At 40.1% G+C, this 17382-nt stretch overlaps 1 protein-coding gene across 1 annotated transcript; it reads left to right on the forward strand.

Moving 5' to 3' along the window:
• The first annotated feature begins 16256 nt into the window (after positions 1-16256).
• On the forward strand, positions 16257-16826 carry LOC149236960 (uncharacterized). Its single transcript, XM_089369091.1, has one exon. It carries the CDS (start codon positions 16257-16259, stop codon positions 16824-16826), a length of 570 nt encoding a protein of 189 aa, XP_089225217.1.
• Positions 16827-17382: the final 556 nt, after the last annotated feature.

The raw sequence follows: 17382 nt of genomic DNA on the forward strand, positions 1-17382 counted from the left end.
ATGCATCCATGACAAGACTGAATCAAAAGTTAGTTATGGCAATCAAGTCTCGCTGCTTGACTCATTGCATGTTCTCAATATCTAAAGGGGTTCTTCTAATGTCCTTCTTAAAACAATTTTTCATCCTGTTCAAGGATGTTCCCCTAATTTATATTCATGCATTGGCTCATTAAGTTTTGTTCATTGTAACTTCAGTTTTGTTCATTAAATGCATCATTGTTATTGCCATATTTGCAAATCAAAACTTGGTAGTTGACTGTCACTTCCCTCACTGAGTGTTCAATATTGTTCATGAATGTAATGAGTACTCAATATTGTTCTTAGGTGTGACAAAAGTTTCATTGTCTTTTATCCTCATTAGGAATTTAACGTTATGAACGTAGTTATGCAACAACTTATTACTTACTACTTAAAGCAGTTATAAACATGAATCACACCTATCATGCCAAAAGTAGTGTACTACATAAATGAATATGTGAATGATTAAACTCATACCTGAGTTAATGCCTACTGATGGCGTACCTCAATATCCTTTCCGCTTACCAATTCCCAAAGGCGCCAGTACTGCAACCTGGCTCTGATACCACTTGTCACATGCCCCGGTAACCTCGCATGTCAAAGTAGGGAGTTAGAATTTTTTTTATACAATTGCCACAAGTAATTAATCAATTCACAACTCCACAAACCATCACTAACCATTAAATATACTATTCATTAGTACATCAAGTAAATTTCCATCAAAGACAGTAAGTTTCATAACCATTGCGTAAGCTTTAACCATCACTGTAATAACACAAACTGTCTTATGAATCCATGCATCCATTTCTTGATATCCTTAACCATTTTAGATAATCATGTACTAAGACATTATGGTTGTCACATCAATAAAGAGCCATCATCATAAAGGACCCATCATTATCAACAGACACATAAGGCAATCACATCAATCACACCATAGAACACGGATATACCCTAGAAACCCCGTAGGGTGAAAACCAGCAAACGTTTAATCTTATTATTAAACGCTCGTGAGGGTTTTCACCCCTCACTCAATGGTTTATAAGGGATTCCATCCCTTAACCATTGTCTTAAAATCTTTACAATGAATTATCATTAAGCTGTCACATAACTAGCTAAAAGCTAATATAATTTTCATGTAATCTTTTATTTACATACCGCCACATGCAACATTCCTTGTGGCATAATTGCTCTAGCAATGGACAATACTGCAGCTTGAACTCATCTGCATGGACGAATAATCCTTTTCCTGCCATTGTTAAACATTACTTTCCTTTGGCACCAACCGCCATCTTTTCCTGTCAATGCTGTTGACACAATCTTGGCAACAAGATTAGTTACAATATCAATAATCCATTAAACAACCTCTAAAAATGATCTTTTATCATCTACTCATCTGCATGAGCAAGCATCACATACTACTACTAGTACATCTGTTCGAGTAAATTCTTGTTCTACTTTTCACACATATCTCTCTCTAAGAGATCTATCCATTAGTTTTACAAGTCCATGTTTTCTTCTAAAACATATAACACATTAGTTATGTTTACATACCAAGTAATAACTACTGCTCTGCGCCCTTGCACACGCATTTCTTTCCACAGTTATTTTCCAAGATTTTATCATATTCTTGCTAACATACAAAGAACACATACTTGAAGTACGTATTCTCTTACCAAAAGAAGCTACAAGAATGAATAACTATAAGCCCAAAAGCACGCTGTTAGCTAACCCTTCACACAATAGTGAAGTCCAATCAACCTGCAGTAACACTAGCGATTAGATTATCACATCCAAGAGATGAGACGCCCAGAGAGAGATTCTTTCACGGTGTTTAAGAATGGTCACTGCATTCACAGAAAATATGGAACACAAAAATCCTAATACGGTGCATGTTGTGTGCAAAGACATTGAGGCCAAAGTTCCATTGTAATTGCAGAAAGCAATGGCTTATAATCAGCCACTAAGGTTTGGAGACGAGAATACAGCCGACGTAAGATTAAATATAATCGATTCGGCTGCAGTGGAGCATCTCGGAAATCCTCTTCTACTCCATTCTCAAGTGTTGAAGAAGGCTGAGTTTTTCGAAACCAAGCTTTTCCAAGGTGGGTCTTTGGCTAAGCGGCCGTTGGAACAATGAAGGTAACATGTTCTTGCCATAATGCATGTAATGCATTTCTAAAACATCGACAGTTATCTAGATTCATAAAGCAATTAACATGAAATTCCCATGTAATTTATAGGAGGAAAGACTACATATACTTAGCCTTTCTCTTGCAGTTCCTAAATCATTTAGCAAACCACCTTCCTTTTTCCATGAAATAAAGTGTTGAATTTTTTACCTGGTGTGGCTGTCGAATTCTTTGGTCGCACCATGTCTTTTATTACCTCGAGTGCCCTCCTCTTTTACTCTCTGCATCTAACCTCTGCAGAAAAGGAATCAATGCCAGCCAAGACAAAATTTAGCCAAAACGCGGAAGAGTAATATATATGAAACGCCCTGTCAGGGATTTTCCCAAAAAATTCTGAAGAATTCTCGAAATTGAGAAAATAACTGTCTGTTGCCCACTTCACCTAGATGCGTATTTGAAGAGCAACATATAGCCATCTTCCGGAACCCTTTACACCCAACGCTCCTGCCAGGGCGCTCTAAGATACGAAGCACGCCATTTCGAAAAGTGCACCTGTTGCAACCAATGGAGACGCATAAGGTTGATTGCGACACTCCCTTAGTTGTACCGCAAGTAGAAATCCCTGGCCAAAGAACCGGTGAAATCACCCAGATTAAGACTAAGCCCCCCAAACACTTTCTCAAACCACAGACAGATTATGGTCATGGACGTTAACAGCCATTCGACAAACCACGAAACGGTCTCCGAGAACCCCTGCTCCCAAATGGGAAACCTTAACACAAGGCAGCAACGCCCGCCTCCCGTGGAACGCACAATACAGGCATTTTAATGAAGCGTTAAGGTATACCACCTGTCACTTAATTAGCGCCCCAAACAGAATACCAAGAATCCAAGAATCAGTTCCGAATGTTAACTAATCATAACTGATAATTTACGCTGAGTTACCACGTACCTTCGGTTTACAACCGACCCGTAAATATCTCATACGGTTATTATGACGAGTTACCCAGTAGGGATATTACAGGTATAAAGATGTATGGTAAGTAAATAAAAACATATCAAATAAGATTAGAAATCAACCTCTAATTATATACCAATCCTATGGGCCAAATACCATTGTAAATAAAAGAAATATGATAAATAAATATAAATATAAATAAACAAGAGGTATGGTAAATAAATAAAACCTCTTTTTATATTTGCTCCATAAACCTCTTTACACTTACTAACACTCAAAAAATAGGTTTTATTTAGGTGAAGCCTATGGGCAAAATACCATGGGCCAAATTATTATTAATACCATGCAAAAAATACTATTTACCATAATATTAATATTAAAAGAAAATACTATTAACCATAATATTAATATTAAAAAATTATTATAAAAATGATGAGGGGTTCTTGGAGCTCTACAACCCTAATGGTCATGCGGCCATGAGGTAGGTGGCGTGGAAAACCTCGAAAACAAGCAAACAGGCATGGAAAACAAAGCGGACAAGAGGCACAAAAATGACAGAGGAAGTCAGGAGGGGAGAGATCCCCTCCTATAGATACGCAACGGCAGGCGAGGGAACAAGCAACAACAAACTGGAGGAAGAGAAAAGGACACCAGGACCAGTACTAGGAGCAAGATGGCAGGCAGGAAGCAAAGGAAAATGCTTACCATGCGCAACAGAAAAACCCGGATTTTTTATCCCTATGAACAAACTCAAGAGTTACGGAAGTTACATGAAGGACCATGCATTAATATGCAAGTTCATTGGTGTCTGGGCATCTGAGAAAGACCTGACAAGATGGATACAGCAGAAATGGCAACCCCGCGGCCACATAGAGCTGAAGTTAGGTGCACACAGATTCTTTACGGTAATCTTCTCAAACCTGCAAGATAAAGAAAAAGTGTTAGAAAATGGTCCATATTTTCATAATAATGCAGGTTTATTTATGAGGTACTGGGAGGAATGCTATAACCCGAACAAAGAAAAATTCCTAGCAGTGCCCATGTGGGTAAGATTGTTTGGATTACCCATGGATTTTTGGGACCCAAAGATCTTGAAAGGAATAGGGAATACAATAGGTAGCTTTTTTATAATAGCGGAATCAATTAAGAAAGGAAGATATACATCCTATGCAAGGATCTTCATATATATGAACATTGCGAACCCTATACTAGGAGTAGTAGAACTAGAATACCACGAAGAGGTGTGGCAACAGGCACTGGACTACGAACACATTCCTTTTAGATGCAGAAAATGCCACGAATATGGGCACCTCTACAAGGAATGCCCCCTTAATGCCGAGGAGGAAGAACGAAAGACCAAGCAACAGAGGAAAAACACAGAAGATAATGAAGGGTTCCAAGCGATAAAAAAACAGGAAAACACCTGCAAAGGAAACCCCTAAGGACGGAAGAAAAGAACCACCAGTCAAAACAAATAAGGCAAACAGGTTTGAAATCCTACAGGTAGAAGAAGAAGATTCAGAGATCCGAGTAATGGAATATCAAGAGGAAAAAGAACAGGAAGGCAGACTAAGTCAAGACACGAACAACACTAAACAAAAAACCCAAAGAGAAACAGGGGAAAGGTAGGAATAGAAAAGGAGGATAAACAATAAAATGAAGTAATGGAAATAAATATAAGCAAAGTGGAAGACCCAACAAACGAAGAAGAAATTTTGAGGAAACTTATGGACAAATGGAGGCATTTGGATGAGAGGTTTATCCCTAAAGAGGATAAAAAATTATACAAGGAAATTTTCCAAAAATATAAAGAAAAATAGGAGCAAGGAAACACAGGCATGAATGAGCAACTAGGAATACAACCTCAAAACAACCAAGAACAACAAAGTAAAGGTAAAGGGGGGGGAAAAGAGGAAGAAAGAATCTCCAGGAGTCAATACAAGTAATGGGAGAAATGCTAGTTAATACGGGAAGAGTAGTACCGCTCTCAACATTCTTCCACCAAACCACCCCATCTACCCAATGATAATAACATCCTAGGATATTAGGGGTCTTAATAGCAAGGGTAAGCAGAGATACCTAGCAGAAATGATCGAAAGAGAAAAACCCCAAATCATGTTGCTTCAAGAAACAAAAATAATAGTGGGGAAATGGAGGAGATTCTCAAAAAAATTAAGCCTACTTATGAGTGCATGACACTTGATGGAAAAGGGAGCGCAGGGGGAATCACAATCTTGTGGAACCTTGCAGAAGTTAGTGCAAAGCACTGGATAGGAATGAAGAGGATTGTCTCAGGGAGATTCAGACTGATAGGTCACACACACTGGTTCTTAGTATCGGCGGTTTACAGGCCTCATATAACGGTGGAAAGAGTGACCTTCCTCACACATTTGCAATGGTTGGGAAACATGCACACAGAAAAATTGTGGGTGATAGCGAGAGATTTTAATATGATCACTTCAAAAGAGGAAAAGAAGGGAGGACTACGACGAGAGGACGCAGACATGGAAAGATTTAGGGAAACCCAGGCATCCCTAAAAATGATTGATATAAACACCATTAATAGAAAATACACCTGGAATAATAGAAGAGGAGGCAGCAGGTAGATAGCTTCCAGATTGGACATGTTCTTAGCAACAGAACACTTTCTTAGGAAAGACATATTTTATGAAGCAACTATCCTACCATGCCAAGGATCAGACCATTGGCCCATAAAACTAGAAATTACCATGAACAATCAAAATCAAAACAGACCATTTAGGTTTGAAGCCTTTTGGCTACGAGACCCAACCTTCATAGAAAAAATGGAGAACTGGTGAAAGATTAGTGAGGACGAAATAAAAGGAAAGAACAAGATGCACACACTCCAGTTAAGATTAAAGGAGTTAAAATGTAAAATCAAGAACTGAAATAGAGAAGAATTTGGCAACATTCAAAAGGACCAAGAAAAGTTGCAATTAGACATGAGAGGGATACAACAACAAATTATAGAAGAAGGGAGAATAGAGGAACTAGTGCAGGAAGAAGGAGGGGTTTTAAACAGACTGGAGGAATGAAGAAAATAGGAGGAAATTCTGTGGAGACAAAAGTCAAGAGTACAATGGCTGAAGGAGGGGGAAAGAAACACAAAATTCTTCCACAGAGCCATGCAACAACACCGGCAGCAGAACAATTTTTTTTTCCTTAAGAGATACCCAAGGGAACAGGGTAACTCAGAAAGAGGAAATGGAAAAACTACTGATACAACACTTTAAAGGCATATTGACGGAGACACAAAGCAATAGAGAAGAGGAGATAACAAAAATAAGTTAATACATCCCTAAAAATGTGAATAGGGAGCAAAACATGGCCTTCCTAAGGGTAATCAATGAAAAAGAGGTAGAGGAGAGAGTGAAGATAATGGCCAGGAACAAAGCCCCAGGCCCGGATGGATTACAGCAGAATTTTTCCAAGCAACCTGGAGTTTTATGAAGCAAGACATAGTAAATGCAGTGGAAGAATCAAGATGCAATAAAAGAATGCACCTAGCATGGAACGCAACCTTCCTAGCATTGATATCGAAGCTAGAAAAGGTGGATGAACCCCAGGGTTTTAGACCAATAACACTATGGAATGTAATATACAAAATTCTAGCCACCATAATTGTGAAAAGATTACAATCAATACTCCCAGAATTGATAGAAAAAGAACAAATAGGGTTTGTGAAAGGAAGACAGATAGTGGATGGAATCATAGTAGCACAAGAGGTGATTCACTCACTGAAAAATATGAAACACAAAGGAATGATGATCAAAATAGACCTAGCAAAAGCTTACGACAAACTCAGCTGGGAATACCTTTAGAGAATCTTAAAATCTTATGGGTTCAACGACAGATGGACAGAATGGATAATGTCCATGATATCCACTCCAAGTATGTCCGTACTGCTGAATGGAACACCTACAAAAACCTTCAAGCTGTCCCGCGGGCTCAGACAGGGAGACCCACTGTCACCTTCCCTGTTCATAATAGCAGCTGACGGTTTGGGCAGATTAATAAAAGCAAGCGTAAGTAGTGGAAAACTTAAAAGCCTTAGTTTATGGGGAGAATAATTAACTATTACACATCAACAATTTGTAGATGATGTAATGATGTATAGTCAAGCTAATCTTAAGGAAGTAAAGAAACTACTGGAAATCCTTGAAGAGTTTACAAATGCATCAGGAACATAGTTAAACAAGGATAAAACAGAAATATTCTTCTTCAATACCCCAATGTTGTCACAAGAATTCCTAGCTAGAACAATGGGGTTCAGAATTGGGAAGTTCCCCACCAAATATCTGGGAGTACAGCTGAGCGACAAACATAATAGAATAGCGAACTAGGAAGGCATGATAGGAAAAATCCAGAAAAGCATGGATAACTGGACGCTCAGAATGCTAAATATACCAAGTTGCATTATCCTCCTAAAGTCGGTCCTCCAAGCTATACCAATATACCAAATGCCCCGTCAAGCTATCCCAAAAACTATATGTCAAAAAATGGTGGAAATTTTCAAAAAAATTATATGGCAAGGAACAAGGAAAACTAAAAACTGGGCGCTGCTCTCATGGAAATGGCTGAGAAAATCTGTAACAGAAGGGGGTGTAGGGTTGAGGGACCCTTACATATTAAACCAAGTCATGGGTGCAAAACTATGGTTGAGGTGGATTCAAGGAGGAGAAGACCTATGGAAAATGTTATGGGAAAATAAATACGAGATGACAAGGTCTCTCGAAGGAAAACTCTGAATCCATTCAGAAAAGAAAGGCTTAGACATCTGAAACCTAGCAAGGTTAAATAGGGACCTGATAAGAGAACACAGATTCTAGGAAATTAGGGAGGGCGACAAAGAAAACTTCTGGCAGGAGGCGTGGCAGCGGCGAGAAACCCTCAACCAACAACAACAACTCCAAGACATTCAACAGTTCCCCACCCAAATAGAGGAAGATGCAGTCATAAACTACTGGTTTCCTAAACATGACAGTTAATGGAGAAAATGGAAAATGAAAAATGATTGGCAAGAAGCACCAGAAACAGAACATTGGGAAAATTACCAAAAGGAAATGGAGACAAGGAAAATTGCATTACAGACATAATAAGGTGGGGAAAATGCATCAAAGGAATGTTTACGATAACAAAAGGATATCATATAAAGGATGGAAGAACCATCAAACCAGACATAAAAAAATGGGATAGAATCTGGCAATTAAAAACTTGGCCAAAAGTGGCGTTATTTACCTGGATATTGTTGCACGAGTAAGCCTTAACCTGGGACCAATTCAGAAGGAAGGGGATGCATGGACCTTCGCGTTGCACCCTATACCAGGACCAAGAAGAAACTATGGAGTATGTGGCAAACTCCTGTAGCATCAGCAACAACCTATGGAAAAACTACCATCAGCTCTTCGAGATTAGTGATAGGAAAACTAGTAGCATAACTGCAACATAATCTTGAACCGAGCCTAGAACCTCTCCATAGGATTCCTCTTATGGAACCTATGGAAGGCAAGAAATCGGGTGATATTTAGGGAAGATGAAAAAGCTAAAGAGGAAATATGGAGTCAAACCATAAAGAACATACGCGAAACAATAATCCTTGGAAAATGGAATGAGGAAGATTGGAAGACCGATGCAACAGAGACATGCATTATGGACCACCTGCAAATCAAAGCAAGCACAACATGCATGACAGGAAGAGAACACAAGGTAGGCAACGCAAGAGCCGAAGACCACAATAGGAACCCGCCACAAGGATTCACCAAGCTAAACTTCGATGACGCGGAAAAAGGCAACCCAAGGGAGGCCGGAATAGGAGGGATATTCAGAGATGATGGAGGGAAAATCCACCGAGTTTATGCGATGGATTGTGGAATTGCCTCCAACAATGAAGCATAATTTCACGCACTGAGCAGGGGATTAGCAATAGCGATGAGGGAAGGGTACCAAAGCCTGTAGATAGAAGGCGACTCGATGCTAGTGATAGAAACAGTCAAACAACTACAGCAGGGAGTTCTAGCAGAGAAATTGAGTAAAAGTTGGTGGATGGCATGGATAGTAACAGAAATAAGCCATTAATTGAGTAAGGTAGCCTACACCATACCTTCTCATGTGAAGCGCAAAGGAAATGCTCCTGCAGATCACCTTGAGAATTGGGGATGTCAGAAAGGAGAGCAGCAATTTGACGTGAGCACGGAAGAGCTTCATCAGAAAGAGGAAATGGGACAACTGCTCCAGATAATAGAACAAGACAGGTGCCAAAGTGAGCATCTAGAGTATTCGCCCGGATATGACGGGAGCGGAGAAGGAAAAGGGCATATGCAAGAGGGACAGAAAAGGATAGAAATGGAACAACACAGGACAGACGAAAGACCGAAGCCTGGTAGGATGACGGAGGGGGGCAGAGGAAGGACAACCCCAGAGAACATGGGGGAAATGATGGCAAGGAATGGAAGAGGAGAGGGCAGGACAACAAATCCGAGGATGGGTAGTGAATTAATGCCAAGTGGCAGAGCGGAGTCAGTGACTCGACGGCAAGAGCAGCTGGGAGAGGGAAGAAGTAAATGAAGGATGGCGGACGGGACAGGCAGGCAGCATCCCAAGGCAAGAGGGAAGGGAGGTGTGCCAAGGCAGGAGGGAAGGGAGGACAGCTGGCAGTAAAATTGCGAAGGGGTAACGAAAAAGGATAAAGCCTAAGGAAAAGGGAAAATAGGCATATTGCATGCGGACGAGAAAGGAGAAAGGTGGTGAGAACAAAAGAGCAGATAGCAAGCGGGAGTAGAAGGTGGTAGTGAAGCACAAAACGGTAAAAGGGTATGTGACATCTCTCAATCTAATCCATGAATAAGTAATCACTCTGAATCATAGAGTAGGAATGAAGAATGTTATGCAAATCTTGGTTGATAATACCAATTGTCATAGAAATCCTAGAGAGATGAAAGGAAATTACTGTGAAGAGCTCCTAGGTGCCAAGGATGGAGAGAAAGGTAAGAGCAAGGGTGAGGAGTATGAGAGCAATGGCTTGCAGGACCCAATTTCACCTGACCCCCACTGTAGAATAGAGATCCTGGTTAATCATAGTCTAGGGAAAGGAAGAACGCATGCTACGTGGAGTAACGACAGATGGGATAGGAAAATCCAAAACCCTGGGGGGATGGAGGTGCACCTCATGGTGAGGGGAAAAATCGTAGCTAGCCAAAATCTGGCTGACCATGCCGAAAGCTCCCTAACAAAGAGAGGGTCCTGCAAACCAACTCGCATGAGGAGAGAACTTTCGAGAAAGAAAAAGCACTCGAACCAGGAAAGGGCTTTTTGCATGAATTGGGAAAATCCAAGTAAACATGGGTACCCCAAAACCAAAAGAACTATAACGGCCATAGCAATTCCTATCAGGGAAGGAAACCAGAGGTTAGAAACTTAGGGAGTGGGTAACCGAAGGAGTGGAAAGAAGAGGAGGGGGCCCAGAAAACCACTAGATAAAAATGAAAACTTAACTGATAGGACTGACAATTGTGTGTATTCTGTGATAGGTCTCGCCTTAGCACAGGGCAATACTCTAAATCAGGACAAAAAACAACAGGAAAAGAGAGTTAAAGGCCACGAGGAAAGAAAAATGGCGCCCAGGAGAAGTAAGAGGACGATTAAAAAAGAAGAAGGCACCACCAGCAAAGGAAGAAAAGGGGAAGGAAACCTGACGGTGATCAGATTGAGAAAATCATAGACTCCTATATGGAAGGAAACCCAAAAGAGGTCAGAGACCAAATTTGGAGCTGGGAAAGAGATTTAAGAAACAACCTCAGGTGCAGAGACTTACCCATGGAAGAATGGGAAGGAATGTTGCAGGACCCAGGGACATCAAATGGTAGGAAATCGCTTTTCAAAAAGACATTGCAGCAATAATGGATCATGAAACACGTCGTAGCCCGAGCTATGACTCTTCACCAAGAACACATGGAAGGCGAAGTTCTAGACAAACAGGAAAGAAGCAAGGAGATAGACCCAGTTCGGGCGGAAATTCTCAAAGATATCGCGACTATACAGATCCAAACCTACAGGAATAATCTTGCACTGGGCCGGATCGAGTAGACTCTGACAGAGCTTAAATGGAAACTGACACAGGGACGCGAGCTTCCAGGCCCTAGGGTAAAGGCTTCAGGCCCTGGTGCAAAGGATTCAGTTCAGATAGCATCCTCTGATGAGGATTAGTATAGTTTAGAGTCTGAGTTTTGTCTTTGAATTCTGTTTTAGATGCAGAAAATAAGTAATTATGTTATGATCTGCAGAGACAACGGTAGAGACAAGCATTCTAGAAGTAGATGGTTTTTGATGAACTTATTCAAATTTTGGAATGGTTATAATGCTGACTGGTGGTCACCTGGTTTCCTTCGGGCAGATGACTAACCGGAGGATATGGATGTAAATTTTTTCTAAAAAAGTAAATACAGAGAGCTCTAAAATGTTTACAAAAAAATATATTAAAAGATTATTATTATTGTTATTATTATTATTATTATTATTATTAAATATAATATTCATATTAATATATCATAATATTGATATTATTAAATATAGTAACTTTGTTTTAATCCAATATTAAATTTGTTATATTATAATATATCATGATATATATTAACTCTATATATATGGGAGGTAAGAACAAAGACATAAAGTTATAGAGGTGGAGATATAGGGGAAGTGACAAGGGAGAGATGGAGATAAACTAAAGGAGATGGGAGAGGAGGAATAAAAAGAGAGAGAGGTAGAGAAGGGTAAAAGAGGGAGAGGGAGACACAAAGATGGAGGGGGAAGAGAGAGGAGAGTGGGAGGGAGATAGTGAGAGGATTGGAGGGCAAAGAGAGAGAGAGAGACATGGGGGAAGAGAGATAAATGTAGGAGAGAAAGAGTGAGAGAGGAAGGATGAGAGAGAGGGGGGGATAGAGATATGGAGTTGGAGGGGGAGAGAGGGAGGGAAGAATAAAGACATAGAGAGTGAGAAGTGGAGAGAGAGAGGGAGTGACAAGGGAGAGATGGAGAGAAAGAGTGTATATTTAGGGATGACAAAAAGAGACAAATAAGGATAGATAGAGAGAAGGGCGAGAGAGAAGGAGACCGAAGGAGAGAGGGAGGGATATAGTAACATAGTTAGAGAGAGAGAGAGAGAGAGAGAGAGATGAAGAATGAGAGATAATACTTGAGAGAGAGAAGGATAATGATGGGGTAAAAGAGAGGATTAGAGAGAGAGAGAGAGAGAGAGAGAGTGATACGGGGGAAGAGAGAGGGGGGTAGGAGAGAAAGGGATAAAGAGGAAGTATGAGGAGAATATTTGAGAGAGAGGGCGAGAGAGGGAGGAGGAGAGAGGGAGGGATAGGGAGATGGAGTTGGAGGGGGAGAGAGGAAGGAAAGAAGAAATACATAGAGAGTGAGAAGTGGAGAGATAGAGGGAGTAACAAGGGAGATATGGAGAGAGAGTGTGTATGTTTGGGGTTGAGATAAAGAAAAAGAAGGAGAGATGGAGAGGACGGGGGAGATAAAGAAAGAGGGAGGAATATAGTAACAGAGTTGGAGGCTGAAGAGTAAGAGAGAGAGGTAAAGAGAGGAAGGAAGAGAGAGAGGATGTGAGAGAGTGGAGTGAGGGAGAGAAAGATCGATGGAGTTGGAGGGTGAGAGAGAGAGAGGTAAGAAGAAAGAAATACACAGAGAAAGGTGGAGAGGGAGAGGGAGTGATAAAGAGGATGGAGAGAGAGGGAGAGAGGAAAGAAGTAGGGAGGATAGATAGAAGCGGTGGAGAGGGAGAGAAGGGGAAGAGAGAGAGAGAGAGAGAGAGAGAGAGAGGAGAGGAGGAGTGAGGGATAGGTAGATAGATTGAAGAAATAGAGTGTATGTTTTGGCGGTGATATAGAGAGGAAAATGGAGATAGATATATAGATGGAAAGTGAAGAGAGGAAAGAAGAGAGAGATAGAGAGAGGGAGGGAGAGACAAAGAGATTGATGGATATGAAGTGAAATAACATGTGTGTTTTGGGGGTTGAGATAGAGTGGAAAATAAGGAGAGATGGAGGGAGATATAGATATATATGGGGGGAGGGGGGGAGAGGGAAGAATATTTCTTTCACTAGATAAATTCATTTCAATGTAGACAATGATTTCTAATCCAATTTGATTTCTTGCACTAGATGCATTGATTTTAGTGTAGATGTTGATTTCTAATGATATCTGATTGCTTTCACTAGAAGCATGAATTTCAATGTAGATTATTTCTAATCCTATATGATTGCTTTCACTAAATGCATTGATTTCAATGTGGAAGGTGATTTCTATTCCTATTTGATTGCTTGCACTAGATGCATTGATTTCAATGTAGATGTTGATTTCTAATAATGTTTGATTGCTTGCACTAGATGCATTGATTTCAGTGTAGATGGTGATTTCTAATCTTATTTGATTGCTTGCACTAAATGCATTGATTTCAATGTAGATGGTGATTTCTAATCCTATTTGATTGCTTGCACTAGATGCATTGATTGCAATGTAGATGTTGCTTTATAATCCTATTTTTTTACTCGCACTTGGTGCATTAATTTCAGTGTAGATGTTGGTTTATAATCCAATTTTCTTACATGCACTAGATGAATTGATTTGAGTGTAAATGTTGATTTATAATCTTATTTGATTGCTTTCATTAGATGCAGTGATTTTAGTGTAAATGTTTTTTTCTAATCTTATTTAATTGTTTGAATTAGATTCATTAATTTCAGTGTAAATGTTGATTTCTGTTTTGATGTAATTGGATGTATGATGGTACATTAATTTTAAAGGGATTGGATTAACATTGTGCATTGATTTCATTGTAAGCACAAAAAATTATTGACAATGTACATTTATTTTTGTGTTATAGTAATTCAACCTATTAATATTGGAGAGAAGGAGAGACAAAGAATGATGTTTACTACAATAGATTGAGCTAAGGATTTAAATGGTCTATGTTTTAACCTATCATTTTCATATAATCGATATGAAAATATGACAATCAATATGAAAAGATGAAAAAAGTAACAAGGGTGACAATAAGAATAATAGAATAAACTAGTTTTAGATTAACCACAATGAAGACTTTTTTAAATTCACTATATTCTTATTATTCACATATTCTATCATTCAACACTATGATTGTCCCTTTACATTCAAAATTTATATTTCATCATTTTTCGTCATTAAAGTTATTATCATCACAACAAACTGAGGCAACTAAGCAAATTTAAAATTAAAATATACAGATTAATCTGAGAAATATTAGCATATTTAAAATGACTATATTAATATTAGATGAATTTACGTATTATTGATAAAATTAATCATATGTTCGTTAGATTTTCTTTGGTCGCACATGACTGAAACCAACCTAGATCCATCTTAATTCTGGATCTATCAAGCGCTGAGAGGGATCAAATCTCTCGAGGTACAAACCTTTCCTCAAGTTTTGCACTCAAAAAAGAGGTTTGCACCTCAAGAGATGTGATCTCTCTCGTCACTTGATAGATCTGAAGTTAAGATGGAACTAGGCTAGCTTTATTTTAAAAATGAGGAAATTACAAATATTTTTGAAAGTAACATTTCATTAAAATAATAATTCGCAGCAAAATTAACTATCGAAAATGATCTATCTATGGCTGGATCTACTCGATCAAGGAGCTGTCAGATATTGCAAGGCTTTTAGAAATGGATGGAATTCGAAATTGGGAGTCATTTAAATACCTCGGGATCCCAATCTTCAAATCTAAACCTAAAGTTGCTCATTGGCTGCCACTGCTCGATAAGATAAAGAATATAATCCAAGCTTGGGGAGCCTCTTGGCTGAATAATGCAGGGAAAGTCATCCTTATGAAATCGGTCCTTATAAGTATGCCTCTATATCAAAACTCTGTTCTCCTGGCCCCCAAAACCTTTCTCAGTAAAATGGACAGTCTGTTGAGAAGATTCCTGTGGGAAGGTGGGAACAACAACGATAGAAGGCTCCATTTAGTGAATTGGGAAACTCTCAAGAGACCACTTCTGGAAGGAGGCCTCCACCTGCGTAACTTGGCTGCTCAAAACCTTGCTTTGGGATCCAAGATCCTGTGGAATTTAGTCTCTGGAAACTCTAGCTGGAGTAAAAGAGTCATTTGGAAGAAATACTTTCAAGGGCAATGCTTGAGATGCTTGGATAAGCCCCCAAGATCTTTAAAAGGATCCCCGACCTTCAATCTTTGCAGTTCTGCTAGGGAGCAATTTAGCCATTATCTTTACTGGATCCCTGGTAATGGGAGAAAAATAAAAATCTAGGAAGACTCGATTCTGGGTGATCAACCTTTGAATCAAGTGGAAGGTCTAGCAAACATCAAAGACTGGCTTCAGTCCTGCAATCTGTACACTCTGTGGGATATATCGAACTGGAAGAATGCTCCTGATAGACTCTGGGATTGTTGGAATCTGGGGGAGGTCCCCCCTATGCTACAGGGGGAAGCTTCATTACTGTTAGATCTGCTTCAAGGCAAATCTCCCTCAAAGGCCACTTCTAAAGACAAAAGAGGCTGGGGCTCCCTATCAGGCTCTTACACTGCTTCCGAAGGTTATAAAAGAATTATGGTTGTCCCATATGCTCCTCCTAACCCAGCTCAATGGAAATTTATATGGGAATTCCCATCTCTCCCCAAAATTGACTTCTTCTGTTGGACTGTTGCGCACCAAAGCATTCTTACCAGAGATAATTTGCATAGACGAGGGATGGAAGGGCCTTCCAGATGCCCCCTTTGCTTGTCTGATTAAGAAACTGTCAATCATCTGCTGCTGCTTTGCCCCTTTGCTCAAGTAGTCTGGAGGGGAGTACTGATGTTAGGTCCAACTAAACTTGATCTCCCAGATAGCATTCCTTCTTTGTTCCGAACTTGGGCCAGCTTATCTCCCTTCTGCCTTAAAAAAAAAGTCTTCTTAAAACAAGTTGGATGTGGATCCCTAAATTCATCTGCTGGAAGCTGTGGTTGGAAAGGAATAATAGAATTTTCAGAGGAGAAAGCTGCACTTCTATAAGAGTTATCTCTAAAATCAAAGCTTTGTTGGGCGAGGCTTTGGAAGCCAATACTTCCCCAAGGAATGAAATGAGTCTGGTCAAAGAGGAGGAGCAATGGCTTAAAGAACTGGTTCCAAATCTGAAGGAAAGGTCCATTCCTCCTGCATTTTCCCATGCCAACTGGGAGATTAGGCTGGAGGAATTGGAGTTTATTAAGTGGAGATCGGCCCTGGATGATCATTGTTTATTCTTCGACGGGGCCTATAAAGGAAACCCTGGGGTTGCTGGCAGTGGTGGGGTTCTACTGCGACCTGGAGGTTCATCGGAATTGCGGTTCCACTGGGGTCTGGGCATCGAAACCAATAACAGAGCGGAGGCTCTCGCACTGTGGCAGGGGCTGAATCAGGCGATCAATAGAAATATCCTCTCTCTCTCTGTCTTTGGAGATTCTAGACTTATCATCCAGGCGTTGATCTCTCATAAGACCCCCCATCAGGTTCATTTAGCCACTATTATTAAAAAAATCCGGCTATTATTGCCCAAGTTCAGTAAAATCTCCTTCTTCCACATTTTAAGGAATCTCAACTCTCAAGCTGATATGAAGGCCAATTTAGGCTCCCTCTGTAAACGGAGATCTCTGGTGGTCAATTCGATTTAATCCTCCTGTTCCATCCCTTAATGTTTCTGCTGATCGGACTTTCTCTCCTAATTGATCTTAGGGCTATCACATTTCTCCTCAATACCCTGCTCAACGGGATCTCACCTCAATGTATATTCAAACTATTTAAAACTGTGGTTTCAGGCCTGTTCTCATTCTCTGTTAGTCTTCCTTTCAATGGCCTCTGTTTCCTGTCGGGGACCTGTTTTTCAATCGCCCACAAAGGACCTTCAAGATGGCATCTTAGTTCTAGTTTCGACCTTTACACTGCTCTCAAATATGAAGGCCGTTTACATCATTATCAAAGATTCTCACCTCCGAAAGGCTGCAATCGTGACCTGTATATCTGTGCGATGCAAAATTGGGCCCTGCGATGGAGCTCCTCCTTTACAGTAGCAGTCTCTCCAAAGTATACGTGGATAACCATTATCTTCCACCAATCAATAGCACCGTTGCTCTTATGTATCGCACGAATAGGAATTGCCCAGGGAAGTCCTCTGGCCCTGGTGCGATGCTCCGCCCTGTACTACAGCACCTCAATCAGCTCTGAGGGACA

This window comes from Pinus tabuliformis, chromosome 8 (genome assembly GCF_031772625.1).
Source record: "Pinus tabuliformis cultivar Carrire ecotype Pingquan chromosome 8, CPIR1, whole genome shotgun sequence".
Lineage (NCBI taxonomy): Eukaryota > Viridiplantae > Streptophyta > Pinopsida > Pinales > Pinaceae > Pinus > Pinus tabuliformis.

Bases quoted from the DNA above. Each gene is read 5' to 3' on its own strand.
- LOC149236960 (XM_089369091.1), top strand. From the start codon at position 16,257: ATGAGTCTGGTCAAAGAGGAGGAGCAATGGCTTAAAGAACTGGTTCCA.